The sequence below is a fragment of the Ctenopharyngodon idella genome, chromosome 17 (genome assembly GCF_019924925.1).
Source record: "Ctenopharyngodon idella isolate HZGC_01 chromosome 17, HZGC01, whole genome shotgun sequence".
Taxonomy (NCBI): Eukaryota; Metazoa; Chordata; class Actinopteri; order Cypriniformes; family Xenocyprididae; genus Ctenopharyngodon; species Ctenopharyngodon idella.
The window spans coordinates 9,089,813-9,106,205 of record NC_067236.1 but is presented as its reverse complement, the minus strand read 5'-3'; the positions used below and the strand labels follow the sequence as shown (position 1 = coordinate 9,106,205).

The window sequence follows — 16,393 nt, the reverse complement described above, 5'->3', positions numbered from 1 at the left end:
ACCTATGATTCATGTTCACATAATGGACTCTAAGAAGCTTTAGGGGTTTGTCAGAAAGCAACAAAGTTAGATAGTCATACTGTTATGTCAAATAATCACTAACACAAGTGAAAATTAGGAGGAGGGAAAACTTTATTGACTGAATTTTTCTCTTGCACTTGCTTTTTCTCACTAACTTTTATGGGAATAGTTTGTATATTAGGATTCAGTTTTCTCTTTACCCCAATGTCTGTTACATCAGATGTCTGGTTTTGATTAAAAACAGAGGAATGTGTGCTGGCCTGACCTTATATTCTGTGTGATAAGAATTATAAAATGAATGTAGTGTTTGTTTAGCAGAGTTTATTCCGGCACTTAATGGAAATATGCCCCCCACCCCCACCCCAAGTGGCTATGTGATCAAAATGTGTCTTTTGTGGGATTTCACTGTCACATAAGGATGTGAAACTACATATTAAAGGGTTAGTTCACCCAAAAATGAAAATAATGTCATTTATTACTCACCCTCATGGCGTTCCACACCCATAAGACCTTCGTTAACCTTCGGAACACAAATTAAGATATTTTTGATTAAATCCGATGGCTCAATGAGGCCTCCATAGCCAGCAATGACATTTCCTCTCTCAAGATCCATTAATGTACTAAAAACATATTTAAATCAGTTCATGTGCGTACAGTGGTTCAATATTAATATTATAAAGCGACAAGAATATTTTTGGTGCGCCGAAAAAAAAAACAAAATAATGACTGATATAGTGACGGCCGATTTAAAAACACTGCTTCAGGAAGCTTCGGAGCGTTATGAATCAGCGTATCGAATCATTATTCGGAGCGCCAAAGTCACGGGATTTCAGCAGTTTGGCGGTTTGACATGCGATCCGAATCATGATTCGACACGCTGATTCATAACACTCCGAAGCTTCCTGACGCAGTGTTTTAAAATCGGCCATATATATAAGTCGTTATTTTTTTTATTTTTTTTTGGCGCACCAAAAATATTCTCGTCGCTTTATAATATTAATATTGAACCACTGTACTCACATGAACTGATTTAAATATTTTTTTAGTCATTAATGGATCTTGAGAGAGGAAATGTCATTGCTGGCTATGGAGGCCTCACTGAGCCATCGGATTTCAACAAAAATATCTTAATTTGTGTTCCGAAGATTAACGAAGTTCTTACGAGTGTGGAACGGCATGAGGGTGAGTAATAAATGACATTATTTTCATTTTTGGGTGAACTAACCTTTTAAGCTAAATGTCAATACATCTCACACCTGCCAGTTAAATCCTTGTTTTGTGTGTGAGTCGGTTTGTTACCACCAAAAGTTTGCTTGTATCTTATTACTTTGCTTATGCATGCAGCGTGTTTTCTGACATGTGGGTTTTATTTAATGAGTCTAATTTCGTCTGGGTACATGTTCAGTGCATGGTGAGTGAAGCAACAGGAAGTGCGTTGTGTTTTGGGAATGTGCTCATGGCTCAACGCGCTGTTGCCAGGGAAACACAGGTCTGTTGCCTTGGATTGTGATTTCTTTATGTGCATACATGTGCAATTTTAATATTAAAGGCACACTTGTGTCACAATGTTTAAGTGATAAATCACACTGATGTGTATTTATGAATTATTAATCACTCGTTGTGGTATATTAGAATGAATTTTGAAGTAGTGTTGACTTGGTAACACACGTTTTATGGATTGACAGATGCAACATGCCAGTATGCTGATTTTATTTTATTTTATAATTTATTTTGGCATAATTTTACCCATACTGCCAAAATTGGTGCAGTTTTCTTCCAAGAATTCTTCTATTTTTATGTTTACAAATGTGAAAACCATTTCTTGGTTTTTATACATCAGTATTTGCATTGTTTTTATAAAATACTTAATACTTGAGAGATAAATCTTAAAGAACTAATGTATTAGATTACTAAGACTTGTGTTTGGCAGAAGTACTCCAAATCTGGTGTGGGAGAGTTTTAGTTTGGCTGCAAACTCATGTGTGTTCATAACCTGTCATACAAGGATAAAGTTTCATTCTCGACGCAGAGAGATGAGATGTTCACATTTTTTAATTCACATTATAGCCTAATCCTTTTCAGTCAATACCTTCAGAGAGGTCTTGAATGTGTTTTCGGCACATCTGTAATTTATAATCCAAAATATTTTTGCAGTTCATATTGCCAGATTATTGCCCTATTTTCCATCTTAAGTGGAATAGTTTCACAGACTTGTCTTTTAGTGGTACACATTTAGTGGTACACATTGTTTCTGAAAGGAATTCGGCTCTGAGTGTTTGACTTGAGCTCTAGAGAATGAGTTTACTTTCATGCAGACTGCTTTCAGAAGTTGCAAAAGAGAAGGTTGCAAATTGTACAACCAGTCTGCAATAGATGTGTCTGTGGCATGTGTAATCTCAAGTTATGACATGGTGCATAAATTGTTCAAGAGGATAAAAGCTCTGAATCTTTTGCACAAGTGGTTGAGTACTTTACTTTGGGCATTGATAGGGCTGTGCTTATGTGTAGCATGATTTATGTTTCCTGTCCTGAGAGGTTTTGCCGTAACCAGTCAGATTATTCTCCACACTACCTTACACTACCGTTTAAAAGTTTGAGTCGGTCTGTAAGATTTTTTAATTGTTTTGAATGAAGTCTCTACTTACAGTAGTATTGTGAAATACACTGCCCGGCCAAAAAAAAAAGTTGCTGTTTGGATTTTAATAGGCAAATACTTAAGAGTCTATGAATGGATCATTATTCCAGTGATTATTATGTTTCTAGCATGTTTTATGTTTGGTTCTTTTAACCCTAACAGAAGGAGTGTGTAGCTTTTTCATTTCTTAATCAACCATGTAGGAAGACACATCATGGCCATACTCCAGGGAGACAATGTCAAGATTCATCAGGCTCAAATTGTGAAAGAATGGTTGGGAGGGAGCATAAAGGATCACGCATGAATTGGCACCTCTGAGTTCAGACCTTAAATTCATTGAAAGTCTTTGGGTTGTGCTGGAGTAGACTTTATAGAGGGCTTGACTCTTGCATTGTCAATACAAGATCTTGACCAAAAATTGATGCACCTCTCGAAGGAAATACATTTTGTGATGTTATTTTTACATCAAGAGGTGCATCAATTTTTGGTCAAGATCTTGTATTGACAATGCAAGAGGTGAGCACTCTATAAAGTCTACTCCAGCACATCCCAAAGACTTACACTGAAATTAAGGTCTGAACTCAGAGGTGCCAATTCATGTGTGAAAATGATTCTTCATGCTCTCTGAACCATTCTTTCACAATTTTAACCCTGTTGAATCTTGACATTGTCATCCTGGAATATGGCCATGATGTGTCTTCCTACATGGTTGTTAAAGAAATGAAAAGCTACACACTCCATCTTTATGGGTTAAAAGAACCATTACCAAACATATAACAAGCTAGAAACATAATAATCACTATAATAATCACTATAATAATGATCCATTCATAGATTCTTAAGTATCTATTCTTAAGTATTTGCCTTAAAATTGCCTTAAAATCCAAACAGCGACTTTTTTTGGCCGGGCAGTGTATTAAAAATATTTATTAAAAATAACTGATTTTAATATATATTAAATATATGTATGAATTTACAGCAGCCGTTACTCCAGTGTCACATGATCCTTCAGAAATCATTCTAATATGCTGATTTGCTGCTCAAGGAACATTTCTTATTATTATCAATGTTGAGAACAGTTGTGCTGCTTAATATTTTTGTGGAAAATGTGATACTTTTTTCAGGATTTTTTTTATTGAATAGAAAGTTTAAAAAGCATTTATTTGAAATATAAATCTTTTGCGAGATAGGCCTAAATGTCTTTACTGTCTCTTTTGATCAATTTAATGTGTCTTGCTAAATTTAAGTATTCATTTTTGTCAAAAAAAATCTTACTGACCACAAACTTATGACTGGTGGTATAGGCCGTGACATCTCTGCAGAACAAATGGCTTCAAATCTTAATAGTTAAGATTTGAATCCAGATGCTGATCGTGGGTCTGTTTCTCTGATCTCCCACCCACTCTCTAAGCTCTGGAGTTGAAGGGAAGTTCCAGGATTTTTCAGGAGAAATACACTCAAATTATACAGTTTTGCGCTTACACTCACTTACTCATCACATTCCTAACGCACACAGTTTACAGGAGCTGTGCTATAATCAAACACTATTCTGTATGTGTGTGAAGCTGTTTCATTAAAGCAGAATCTCAAACTCTGTGGAGTCTTTCTGACCCACATCCTAAATAGAGCACAAGAAAGAGCTGAAATCAACACACACACACTGCATTTAACATTCTATCTGGTTTAAGGCTTGCTATTTTCATATTTTTCTCTGTGTGTGCCTCAGTACGTGTTTTCAAATGGATGCTTGTCTGTTTTTTTTGTGAGTTTGAGAAAGTGAGTATCATATCTGAGAGAATAAGAGTATTCTATATATTGGAACACAGTGTTGTCAGCATATGTGTTGGTCTGTCAACAACAGGGACATGTTCAGTTCAGTGGTGTTGCATCCTGTACTCTTTACAGATGAGGGACCATATGTGTATCCATTCAGCACAGATACAACATTGTCAAAACATCTCATGAAACTGTTGATTCAATTTACAGCATTAGATAGGAGAGATGTGAAGTGGGTTTTCTCTGATTTCACAACTTCAGAGAGTGAACTCAGTCTTTCTTTGTCCTCACTTCACCCCGAGTGCCAAACTCTGGATTGGACTTGTGTGAGCTAATGTGAATAATGCTAGATGTTTTAAAGTCTGAATGCTTTATCTATCCATCTATCTATCTATCTATCTATCTAAATTGATTTTGTTTTGGGAATGCAGGGGTTTGTCTACTTCTCTGTCCATCACTGTTTTCATCTCTCTTTCTCTCTGAAATTTCATCAAAATCTCATTGCCTTGTAAATCCCACCATTGCTCCTAGCCTGTGCAGTGATTTTTGAAGGAGGGTTCAACACACTTTGATTTAATGAGATGGGAACTTCTTGTAATTGTAGCTCTTTCCCTCCTTGTTTTGATCTGGAAATGTAGTGAATTTCATGGTGAAATGGGTGGATGTGCTTTGCTTGTGATTTTAGGGTCATTTAGAGGTTTAGATGACAAGATTGTCTCATTTCTAACCCTTTTATTTCCTCCCATTTGGGGTTTGTTGTTCTGAACTCTCTATGAAATCCATATTTCAATGTTATAGGTAAAGAAAAGTGTAGGGAAGGGCTTGGTGCTATTAGATAAATCGCTCTTTATGCAGACACTTAAACAAGAATGTTTAATTTTATATGATAGGACAATCTAAACCAAACATCTGGAGACCCAGCATCCCACCAAAGAAAACAAGTTCTCAGATTTCCTCTGAACCCAATGTTTTTATCGCACCTGACTTTTCACAGCCATTTCACATTTTAGTTTTTCAAAATCGCACTATAATTGCGTATTACATATTTAAGTGATTCGAAATCTGATAATGGTCGAAAAATGGATGTAGATCATTGTAGTGGTTAGTTTAAAATGACTTTTTCTAGTGTCGTTTCAACACATGCTTTACATGCATAAGCCATATGTAAGCATTATACACTGTGTGGGATTCTGCAAGTGTGTGTTTATGAAGATTTATGAAGTGTTTTTTTTGTCATCTATAACTCAGTGCATGAGTGTGAGCTTGCATACAGCTGCTGTGTGTGTGTAAAAGACAAGCGTGTGCGTGACATGTGAAATACATTTAGTTTCAGCAGGCTTTGAGAATGCTGCTGCCTGATTCTTGTATGTGTGTGTTTTGTGGTTGTATTTGAATACATCTTGTGTAAGTATGTGAATCTGGGATTGAAACTTGTGTGCTTCTCACATCGTGCCTAACAGCACCTCAAACTAATTCACAATATAGCATGGCTTCTCATACCTTATTGCTTAAATAACATTCAAAAAGTTCAACAATTTAGTGAACAGAAATAACTGTGAAATAAAAGTTTATCTTGCTAATGGTAATGTAAACATCTCTTTCTTTTTCTCACACAGCAGCCAGTGAGGGGAGAATAAATGGAGGAGAGGATTTTTTTCAGAAGGTGAGAATTTGTTTATTTTTGTTTATTTCCATGAAATCTCAGGGGTAAAAACTCAACTCAAAGAGTAAAGGTTTTAGCAATTATTTAAAGGGTTAAATCACCCAAAAATGAAAATTCTGTCATTAATTACTCACCCTCATGTTGTTCCACACCCGTAAGACCTTCATTCATCTTTGGAACACAAATTAAGATATTTTTGATGAAATCCGAGAGGTATATGACTCCTCAATAGACAGCAATTAAACTACCACTTTCAAGGTACTAAAGACATCGTTAAAATACCCGACATGACTGCAGTGGTTCAACCTGAATTTTATGAAGCGACAAGAATACTTTTTGTGCGCAAAAAACAGCTTTATTCAACAATATCGTCTCTTCTGTGTCATTCTTACACTGTTTACATCCAGCGCTTCCAGGTTCTACGTCAGAACACTGGCTCAGTATTGGCTGGCTTCTGCGTCAGCATCACACGCATGGTTTGTGCTGCTGATGTGAACAGCGTCGGCCAATACTGAGCCAGCGTTCTGACGTACAACCTGGAAGCGCTGGATGTAAACAGCGTAGGAGAATGGCACAGAAGAGATGATATTGTTGCTGTTATTTTTGTTTCGTTTTTGCGCACAAAAAGTATTCTCGTCGCTTCATAAAATTAAGGTTGAACCACTGCAGTCATGTCGACTATTTTAACAATGTCTTTAGTACCTTTCTGGAACTTGAAAGTGGTGGTTTAATTGCTATTGAGGGGTCAGAGAGCTCTCAGATTTCATCAAAAATATCCTAATTTGTGTTCCGAAGATGAACGAAGGTATTACAGGTTTGGAACGACACGAGTGTGTAAATAAATGCAGCCTCGTGAGCATAAGAGACTTCTTTCAGAAACATTCAAAAATGTAACCAACCCCAAACTAGCGTATGTTGTGATAAAAAATGTAATCAAATGTTCGATTTGAAAACCCCATATTGATCAATCACTATTCTGAAAAATTTAAGGGCCTGTCCCCCTCAATGTCTATAGTGGTTAAGGCTCTGAAATTATTTCAGAGCTAAAGAAGCCCCTTTGTGTCATCCCACACAATTAAGTATGTACATAGTGAGATGATTAAGCTTGAGTGTCTCACTTTACCTTATTTACCCTGTGCCAACTCTATTTGCTTCACATGTGTTCAAATGACATTATTAATTTCAGAATTTGTTTTAAAGCAGGATGGAAGTATCTCCCATGTCCTGCATCACACACTCTATCACAGCTAACATCCTTGTTCCAGTAGCATGCTGGTGTTTCTAGCATGTTTTATTGTGTGAGCGAGGGCTTGTGGTGAGGCTTCTTCAAACACACAATAAACCTGACCAAAGATGCTCAGTGAAGGGGCCAATTCAGAATGATGATTGATTTGGTCCAAACAATTATCCCTGCTTAGGTTTCTAATAAACAGAGATAACAAGGGCCAATGAAATTGTCAAAATATTCTTGGTTTGGCTCAGATGATTGAGGTTTGCATATAATCTATGAAAAGCACTACTCTGGTTGCAGTATTGATATGATCACTGGTTTCTGTCCTCACTTGCACTTTTGCTGTCTTTCCTTGGTTGATCTAGAAAACCAATGTGTTTATCTTTTTTTTGTAAATGCCAGTTCTCAGGCAGTCCAAAATGGTACATGCATCCATATATTTTCCTGTATGCATGTCATGTTTGCAACGATGACTAGCACAGAATTAATCTTTGTTAGAGATTAAATACCAGCAGACTTGATGATTCTGTTCTTCAGGTATGATGTGTAAACAATGCAGGCGCAAAGCTCATCGTTGGTAAATTTATTGTCAGTTCGCGGTTTATTTGGTCTGTATGTGACGCTTTTTTTAACGTCATAATGAAACTGAAGTAGTGGCAGATCATTATGATGTACATCCGAGTGAAATGGATTATCAAAAAAGAAAAAATGTGAGGCGGCACCATTTGATCTTTCCAGCAGTTGTCGCTATTTTGTCCTGTCAGACGCAGTTTTAGTCTTTTGAGAAACAGCCACAAGCAAAGATAAATGGAGACACACAAATGTCTGATGATTTTGATAGTGGTGACATGGGAAGCGATATCACTGTTTGTTTTGGGAGGCAGGCAGTTGAAAGTAATCATTTCAGTGATTAAACCTTTTGTTGAGTTTCCCTTCCCTGTAGTGAAAGGGTTGGAATTATGCCTGTTGTTGAATTTTTCCTTTCAGCCATTCTCTGTGTCTCTGTCTCCGTCTTTGTCTTCATCATTATCATTATCTCAAACATCACCACAGCAGGAGTCTGCTAATCTCTTCACTGTTTTTTTGCTGTCGTTTTACACAATTCTTGCTGAAATTTGAATAACTTATTCTGCATGTTTACTCAAAATTAACTCAAAAAAATTAAACACAGAATCTAACATGACCAAGAATTACACTTCTGTTGGCATAGTTACCGTTTCAATATCAATAATTGTCAAATAAATACACAATACAGTTTAAAAGTTTAGGGTTGGTTAAATATTTAAAAAAAGCTTCTTATGTTCAGCCTCTTATGCTGCATTTATTTGATCATATAAATACAGTAAATACAATATTTTTAATTCAGTTTTTATTACTATTTTTTATAAATTTTTATTTAATTAATTTTTATAAATGTAATTTATTATTACAAATATTTAAAATAACGGTTTTCTATTTTAATATACTTTTTAAATGTCTTTAAAATGTCAATATTTATAGATTCTTTGATGAATAGAAAGTTAACTTTTGATCATTTTAATGCATACTTGCTGAATAAAAGTATTAATTACTTTAAATATAAATCTTACTGACCCCAAACTTTTGAACGGTACGATGTCAGTCTGTCAAACCAAACACCATACATCTGTTAAAGGGATAGTTCACCCAAAAATTAAATTTCTGTCATCATTTACTCACCCTCATGTCGTTCCAACTTTCTTTACTTTGTGGAACATAAAAGAAGATATTTTGAGAAATGTCTGGTTTTTTTTTGTTTTTTTATACAATGGGGCTCCAATGTTGTTTGGTTCCCAATAAAAAAGAAAGTCATAGCTTTGGAACAACATTAAGGTGAGTAAATGATGACAGAAATATTTTTGGTTGGAGTATCCCTTTAATATCAGTATCAGTAAATATACTGCAGAGTCTGTAATAGATTTGTGTTTGTTTTTTTTCAGAGTACACACCTGTGCAGTTTAGTCTCCAGTGAAAGTAAAGGCTTTCCCAACCTTTCCCTCGTTCTGTTTCCCTCCTTTTCTCCTCCTCACACCTCTTTTCTTTGCTTGTTCTTCTGAGTGCTCCTCAGCTGAATCAACAAAGGAAACAGGAAGCAGATCTCTATACACATGCTCTTGCACATGGACTCTCTCATTCACATCATTTGTCAAATATAAACACTCTGCTCTCCATCACAGTGCCCATTTTTAATGACTTAATGAAGATCAGAGTTTGTGTGACTCTGGTACTTTGAAGTCACTGCCGTTTTTGTACCTCTTTCTCCTGTTAACGGTGCATGTATACATTCCTGTGACAGGATGATATTGGGTGTGGGGGAATAGGAAAGTAACATTTTCAAATGTATAGTTAACCCAATTTTTCTGAAATCGTCTGACCCATTTGAGAGGTATGTGCTGGTCCGTCACAAAAATAAACCGCAAACCCCAAAACTGCTGTGTGGTCTGTCAGAAATCTCCCTCATCTGCAGATCGGAGCCAAGGAAAGCAGTCAAGAGAGAAAGTGAGAGCAGGTCAGGAATAAAGACCTATAGAATGCACAGCAGCATGGCAGCACAACACAAACACACAGAATGGAAATGGGATCTGGCGCTCTGCCTGTACAAACTTTAAGCACCGTTCACCTTTTCATCCCATCTGAAATGTTCAGGTTTCCTTCAGGCATGTTTGATTGTGTCTTTGCTTGGTTCAAGTTCATCAGTGTAGAGAGTTCTGACGTTGTTGCATTGCTTAACGGAAACACCATATTTAAACTTAACTAAAAAGTACAATGTAGCAAATATTACAGGTTGGCTTTTTTTTTACTGCTGCAGTCACAAAGTTACTTTGTTTTTAGCTTACAAGTAACTAGTTTCTAGTGTCTACAAGTGACTTTGATATAATTAGTAATATAATTTACACATTAGTGTATTCAAATCAGCTGAATTTTTAAGAACATGTTACAATACATTTGAAAAATCAGTGGTTATGTTTGCAAGGCATAAAAACAAAAATCAACAAACATAGCTTTTTTTGTTCATCACATCACATATGCAGAATAACACAGAATCAAGCATGATACCCTGAATTTTGGACACTTTGAAAAGGCTTGTAATTTCATAAAGCCAAAGACAGAATATTTTGATGGCTTAATGGTCAGAATTGTGAAATGGGAAAGTTGTGATGTTTTTGCATGTTGTAACATGGAAGGAAATGCAGCCTCACTCATTCAGGCACACTGTAAAAAGGGTGTGTAGATGTAGCTATTTTATTGTAGCTTTGCTGAACTTTGCTGTTTTCAAGCCATAATTTCACAACTCTAAATCACAGGATGTGTCTCAGCTGTGCGTGTGATTTACAGACTTAAAAAGATCTGGGGAGATTAATAAACTTGTTCCCCTAAGTTAAAAAAACATTCTCGTGTTCTTTTGTCCTTTAGGGTGTCAAAACAAAGTAAAAGCTGAAGCCTGCTGTTGAACCACAGGTCCAAGACTAATGAAACCTGGAAAAGTATGGGCCATAAATTTTAGAATAGCACGCGGGACCGAACGTTCCCAGTCTGTGCACGAGCATGTGCAGGCTGGAGTATAAACATGAAATAAGTGTAATACTGGAGTATTTACACTGCATGATCGTAACTGCCTTATGACATCACTCTCTTTGCTCATATGTTTTTTTTTCCCAACAGTGTGAACAGCACAAACCACATGGAATCTAATCTTTTCAATTCTGATTTGGGCCACTTCCATATGTGGCATAAAATCATATACAGGTCTGATGTTTTGACCCCAGTCTGAACGGTCATATCAAAATTAATGCAACTTTCACGTCACTCTAGATCGACATTCGTCACAATTCCGCACTGATGGGAGTCACTCCAAAGATTTTACATACCGGTAATTCTTTGGTCAATCAGTGAGCATGGAAGACAGCAGCGAAGTTAGTCAGTGGAGGGATGCAAAGCTGTTATACTCATAGGCAGTGTTGGGGAAGGTTACTTTTAAAAGTAATGCATTATAATATTGCGTTACTCCCTAAAAAAGTAACTAACTGCGTTACTTAGTTACTTTTTATGAAAAGTAATGCATTACATTACTTCTCTGTTACGTTTTCTTACCTGGGCTAGGCTTGCTTGTTTTTTTTTTTTTAATAACAACAAAAAAAGTTCTATTTTGGCAAATGTTAAGGCCCTTTCACACCAAAAGTGAAATGAATAAGCCTCAGGCTGAAGGAAATGCATATTTGCCTGTACAGTAGAGGGCGCAGCTCAAACAAACCTTTCAGCTGTGCTGCAATTCTGGATTAAAGAAGAATAGGATACAGGAGAAGGAAGTTCAACACTGAAGGTCAGCAGCAAAGACATTGGTTAATAATGTGAGATTAAATATATAAAGTATATTTGTGTAATTTAATATAGTTTATTACAAGTTTGTGTTTGTGTTTTTATTCATTTTGAGGAATACTGAATGTTTTTGTGCAAGTGAGATGAGTAAATGCATGTTCACCTTTAGTCCAGAACTACAATAACCATCAAGTTTACACAGCGCACACAACATCTCTACACTTTAGTTCTCTCAACATGGGGACAGGAGAGTAAATAACTCAGTCAATAAATGTGTAAAAGTAACTTGCGTTACCGATTTGAAAAAGTCGCACGCGATTTGGCAAAGGCTGCAATTGTTCCATGCGCAGTTTGTCAGAGCTGTACGGCTCTGTGATCAGTAGTAAATGCTTCTCCATCTGAAAGCCAGAGGGGGCGCTCTTGCGCAGAAACTCCAAATATGCCCTGCCACAGAAGAAGACAACATGCATCATATCGCTGTAGCTGAATAAACAGAAGATTGAAATGCTTTGATTGATTAAACATGACTAATAAACACACGAGTGCCTTATTCTGTGTAAGAAGCCACATCATCTCACAGAAGGATGCTCAACTGTTATGAAGTGAGTTTGGAGTGAAAACGTTATTAAATGTTGTCTTTTGTTGGACAAGATGTTAATAAATGCTTCTCATGTCTGGAAAGATGTTTGACGCGTGTTGCTTTTCAAATGTACATTATAAGCGATTCAAACGCAGTGCTTTCAGATGGATTAGCATTTGGAGCCATACTTAATTGACAAGCCGCGCATAAAAAAAGAGCATGATTTTTTTTTTCAAGCGATAATCATGTTCAAGTTCAATGTTTTTCATATCATGCGATAAATTGTGCAGCCCTAGTTACTGTACTAGTCACTTAAAAAAAGTAATCTGATTATGTAACTCAAGTTACTTGTAATGTGTTACCCCCAACACTGCTCATAAGTATTACGGTGATAGCTCTATACAAGCAAAACTTGAGGGAAAACTATACAAGAAAAATTTTCTCCTCGTCTGTGTCTTTCTTTATCGTCTGTGTTCAAATTCACTAGCTTCCCGCAGCACATCACCTTAGAAGTGGATCCGTAAGTGTTGACTTAAGTGGCCTGTTTGTTTACTTCCGTATGACAGTGTGCTGCATGCAGGCGCGGATTAACGCACAGGCTTGCTTAGGGGCCCCGGATTGGCCAGACTATTTATTTATTTATTTTTTTATTTTTTTTTTTACTTCAGCTTCAACCAAAAAATGCCCTCGTTGGCCCATAAGAAACATTAAAAAAATAAGCAGGTGACATTTGGGTCACATCTGTCCAATCAGCTGCTGATCAAATCATGGCAATCATTTTCATTTACGTCACTGCTATTGCTAGACGGCATAGCGGCAAAATGTCCGAAAGAAAGTACGATAGTGGAGCACAAAAATGGAAAATACAAAGGTTAAAAGAACAACGTGAACAAGATATACTGAAAAAAAAATCCCTAAATTGACTTGATACATCAAGTACATTGTATACATCAAGACAGGAAGTGGCGAAGTCACGCAGTTCGTGAGGGAGAGATCGTTAACGGCAGGAAATCCAAACATTTGCCTATCATTCATCGACCTCAAATACGGCTTATCACTTGAACGTGTAAGTAGTAGCAACTTTACAAGTCCGCTAATGTTAGCCTAGTCCTAGATAAATGTGCGCTATTATTCGGCGCATATCCATGTTTCTGTGGATATGCGCGCTCGCTGCGTGACATGGAGGCGCCGGTGCGATCACTTGCATTTAACTTAAAATACTCCGTCATTTTGGTAATACAGATTAGAGTAATTTATTATGATTTTCAGTTTCCCATTTTACCTATGTGGTGTGGTGGTAATTTTCTTACTGTTTCTCACTACACAAGGAATGTAGAGGAAACACTAGTATTGGCTGTCTCAATGTGCGTGTGTATGCCAGTTAACCTTCATATTTGCGTGTGGACCATGTATGGCACTAAATACATTTTTCCAGTAAAGCATAATGATTAAGGGGCGGCCTCACACAAACAGCAGCATAGGGGCCCCTGACCACCTTAATCCGCCCAGGGCTCTACGATAACATTTACGATAGCACTTGTGCTTCTAATGAAAAAAATTTAGGAGCAAAGTCAAAAATTTAGGAGCACTTTCTGATCACGAGTGTGACGTGCGCGGTAAACCAAACCACTGTGAGGCAAGGGAGGTGTGACTCAAAATGTTTCTAAACTTAAAACACCCGTTTGCGTTTGTATTACTTTACTGCTTACACAACTATTTTAAGTATATATCATTTATTTTCAATACTTAGAGTGGTTTTTAATAATATTTTTTTTTTGGGAGTTGTGCTTTTTATTCCGATTGCATTATAGATCTGTTCATGAGAATCAGTCGGGTCTCTCGCACTGGTGCGCCTAAATATTTTTTCACAGTCGCACGCAGTTATTTTTAGTCGCAAATGCGACTGAAATGGTCGCACTGTAGAGCCCTGCCGCCCCTGGCTGCATGCCGTCTTTGTTAATGTTCTTTTATGCATGCGGGCCAGTTCGGTACTGTGACCAGTTCACACTCAAACCTGATGTCCACATATAAAAACAATGTGAACAGCCACAAAAAGAAATCAGATCTGAGCAATAAATCTGTAGCCAAAATGACTGCTTATTATAGTATATGCAGTCAATCTTTCAGAGGAGAAGATGCAAATCTATGCCACGTTTATTTAAAATAAATTTAAGTCTAGTTAGTATTAGCCCAAAGGCTGAGATTATCCTAAAGTTCATGTGGAAAGCTACACTTGAGGATTTTTTTTAAATTGCTGCAGTTTCATGCTCAGATTTTTTTTTTTTTTTCCTGAAAGAAATTGGGTTTGTTGCCAAAACTTCTCATGAGAACTGCTGTACAGTAAAGCCTTGCTGACCATGAAAGCCAAGAGGTTTTTATAGGAAGGAAGATAGAGAGTGTGCCACAAAACGGGTACAGAAATGTGTTTTCTGTAGAGACAAAGTAGTGTGTTGCCAAAGTTGTGGTTTTCTCTAAAAAAAAAAAAAAAAAAAAAAAAAAAAGAATTTACATGAACAACAAAACCACTAAAAATAGTGAAGCGCTCTGCCTTCTTCCAGAGGAGGATTGAGCTCCAGGCAAAATCATGGCAGAGTTTTATAAAACATTGAACCTGTATATTCGTGTAGCTGCAAATTACCATAAGTCTCTCTTTTGTGTATTTTATATGGACACAAAACACATTAACATTCTTGCATTCTCTCTTTATTTCCTTCACATATGCTACTGGTTAGCACACTAGGCCTGTCAAAGACTCGCTGCCAACTGGCTGTTACATGTTTCACAGGTTTTTGAGCCAGCTGTGTGTATATGTGTGTGAAACCGAGAAAGTGGGGCATGTTTTAGCCAGAGAGAGCGATGATTGTAAGACCTTTATTGAAACAGCCTGAACATTTCTGTCAGTGTGAATATTTTAGCATAACTGAAAAAGTTCTGGTGTGTTTGTTTGAGAATGACAAAACATGGATTTGCTAATATTAGCATAGCAGGCCAGTGTGTTTTTTAATGTATATTTGAGTATTTTAAATTGGATTTGCATTCACTTATGTTCATTTTTTTGTGTTTAAGATCATGGATGAAACAAACACTCAGATTGCTTGGCCGTCCAAACTGAAGATTGGAGCAAAGTCCAAAAAAGGTACAGACACACACACACACACACACACACACACACACACACACACACACAGTAGTTATGGGAAAAGTTGCTGCGCCAGTCACACGGCATAAACCTACAATCTGTTTACAAGCAGCCGCGTCTAACAGAGAATGTGGTTATATTCCGTTGGTATTCTGTGGTCTTTCTCGGTATCACAATCATGTTTTGTGTTGTTTGTGTCATTTGTAGCCTGTCCTTTGGTTGTTTGTTGAAATATCTTACAGTTTTAAAAAGGTTGGTCACCCAAAGATGAAAACTCCGTCATCATTTATTCAGCTTCATTCCTTTCCAAGACTATCTTTCCTTTGTGGAAAATAGATATTTTGACATGCCTCAGTTTTTCATTGACTTTCATTATATAGACAAAAACATTCTTCAAAATATTTTTGTTTTTCATACAAGTTTGGAAAGACATGAGGGTGAATAAATGATGACAGTTTTCATTTTTTGGTGAACTATTCCTTTAAGATTTTTGATCGATACTCAACATTGATTTCCCATCTAGGAATTGCATGTTCTTCGATCCCTAATCAAAGATATATTACTGTTCAAATATTTGCGGTCAGTAATAAAGGGACTTTTTTCTCTAAGTAAGTACTTTTTTCCAGCAAGGACACATTAAACATTTATACTGTTAAAAAAGATTTCAATTTAAAATAAATGTTCTTTTGAACTTCATTAGAGAATCCTAAAAAATGTATCATGTATCAGAAATGTTTCTTGAGCATCAAATCAGCATATGGACCCTTTTCACATTTCTGGGTTCTTAAAAAGAAGTCATCATAGTTGGGTAAACTTCTATAGAGGTAAATGGGAGACGACAGCAAATATAATTTTTGTATTCCCATTTGCTCCAATAGCAAATGAAAAAATAATGATAGAGTTTCCACTACTTTCCAAAAGGGAAAAATATGAAGAGATTGATTACAGCAGTCAGAAGAGAGAAATATGTGAAATTTACCATCAGTCGTTGTTTTAGAAACAGCTATGCAGCA

At 36.6% G+C, this 16,393-nt stretch overlaps 1 protein-coding gene across 4 annotated transcripts in view; it reads left to right on the top strand.

Moving 5' to 3' along the window:
- Window positions 1-16,393, top strand: part of bicc1a (BicC family RNA binding protein 1a) — a 37,394-nt gene that overhangs the window by 2,978 nt on the left and 18,023 nt on the right. For all 4 annotated transcript variants that reach the window (XM_051868429.1, XM_051868430.1, XM_051868432.1 and 1 more), the window contains exons 2-3: window positions 6,049-6,095; window positions 15,308-15,377. In XM_051868429.1, the coding sequence (XP_051724389.1) occupies window positions 6,049-6,095; window positions 15,308-15,377 (117 nt within the window). The remainder of the gene's footprint in view (window positions 1-6,048; window positions 6,096-15,307; window positions 15,378-16,393) is intronic.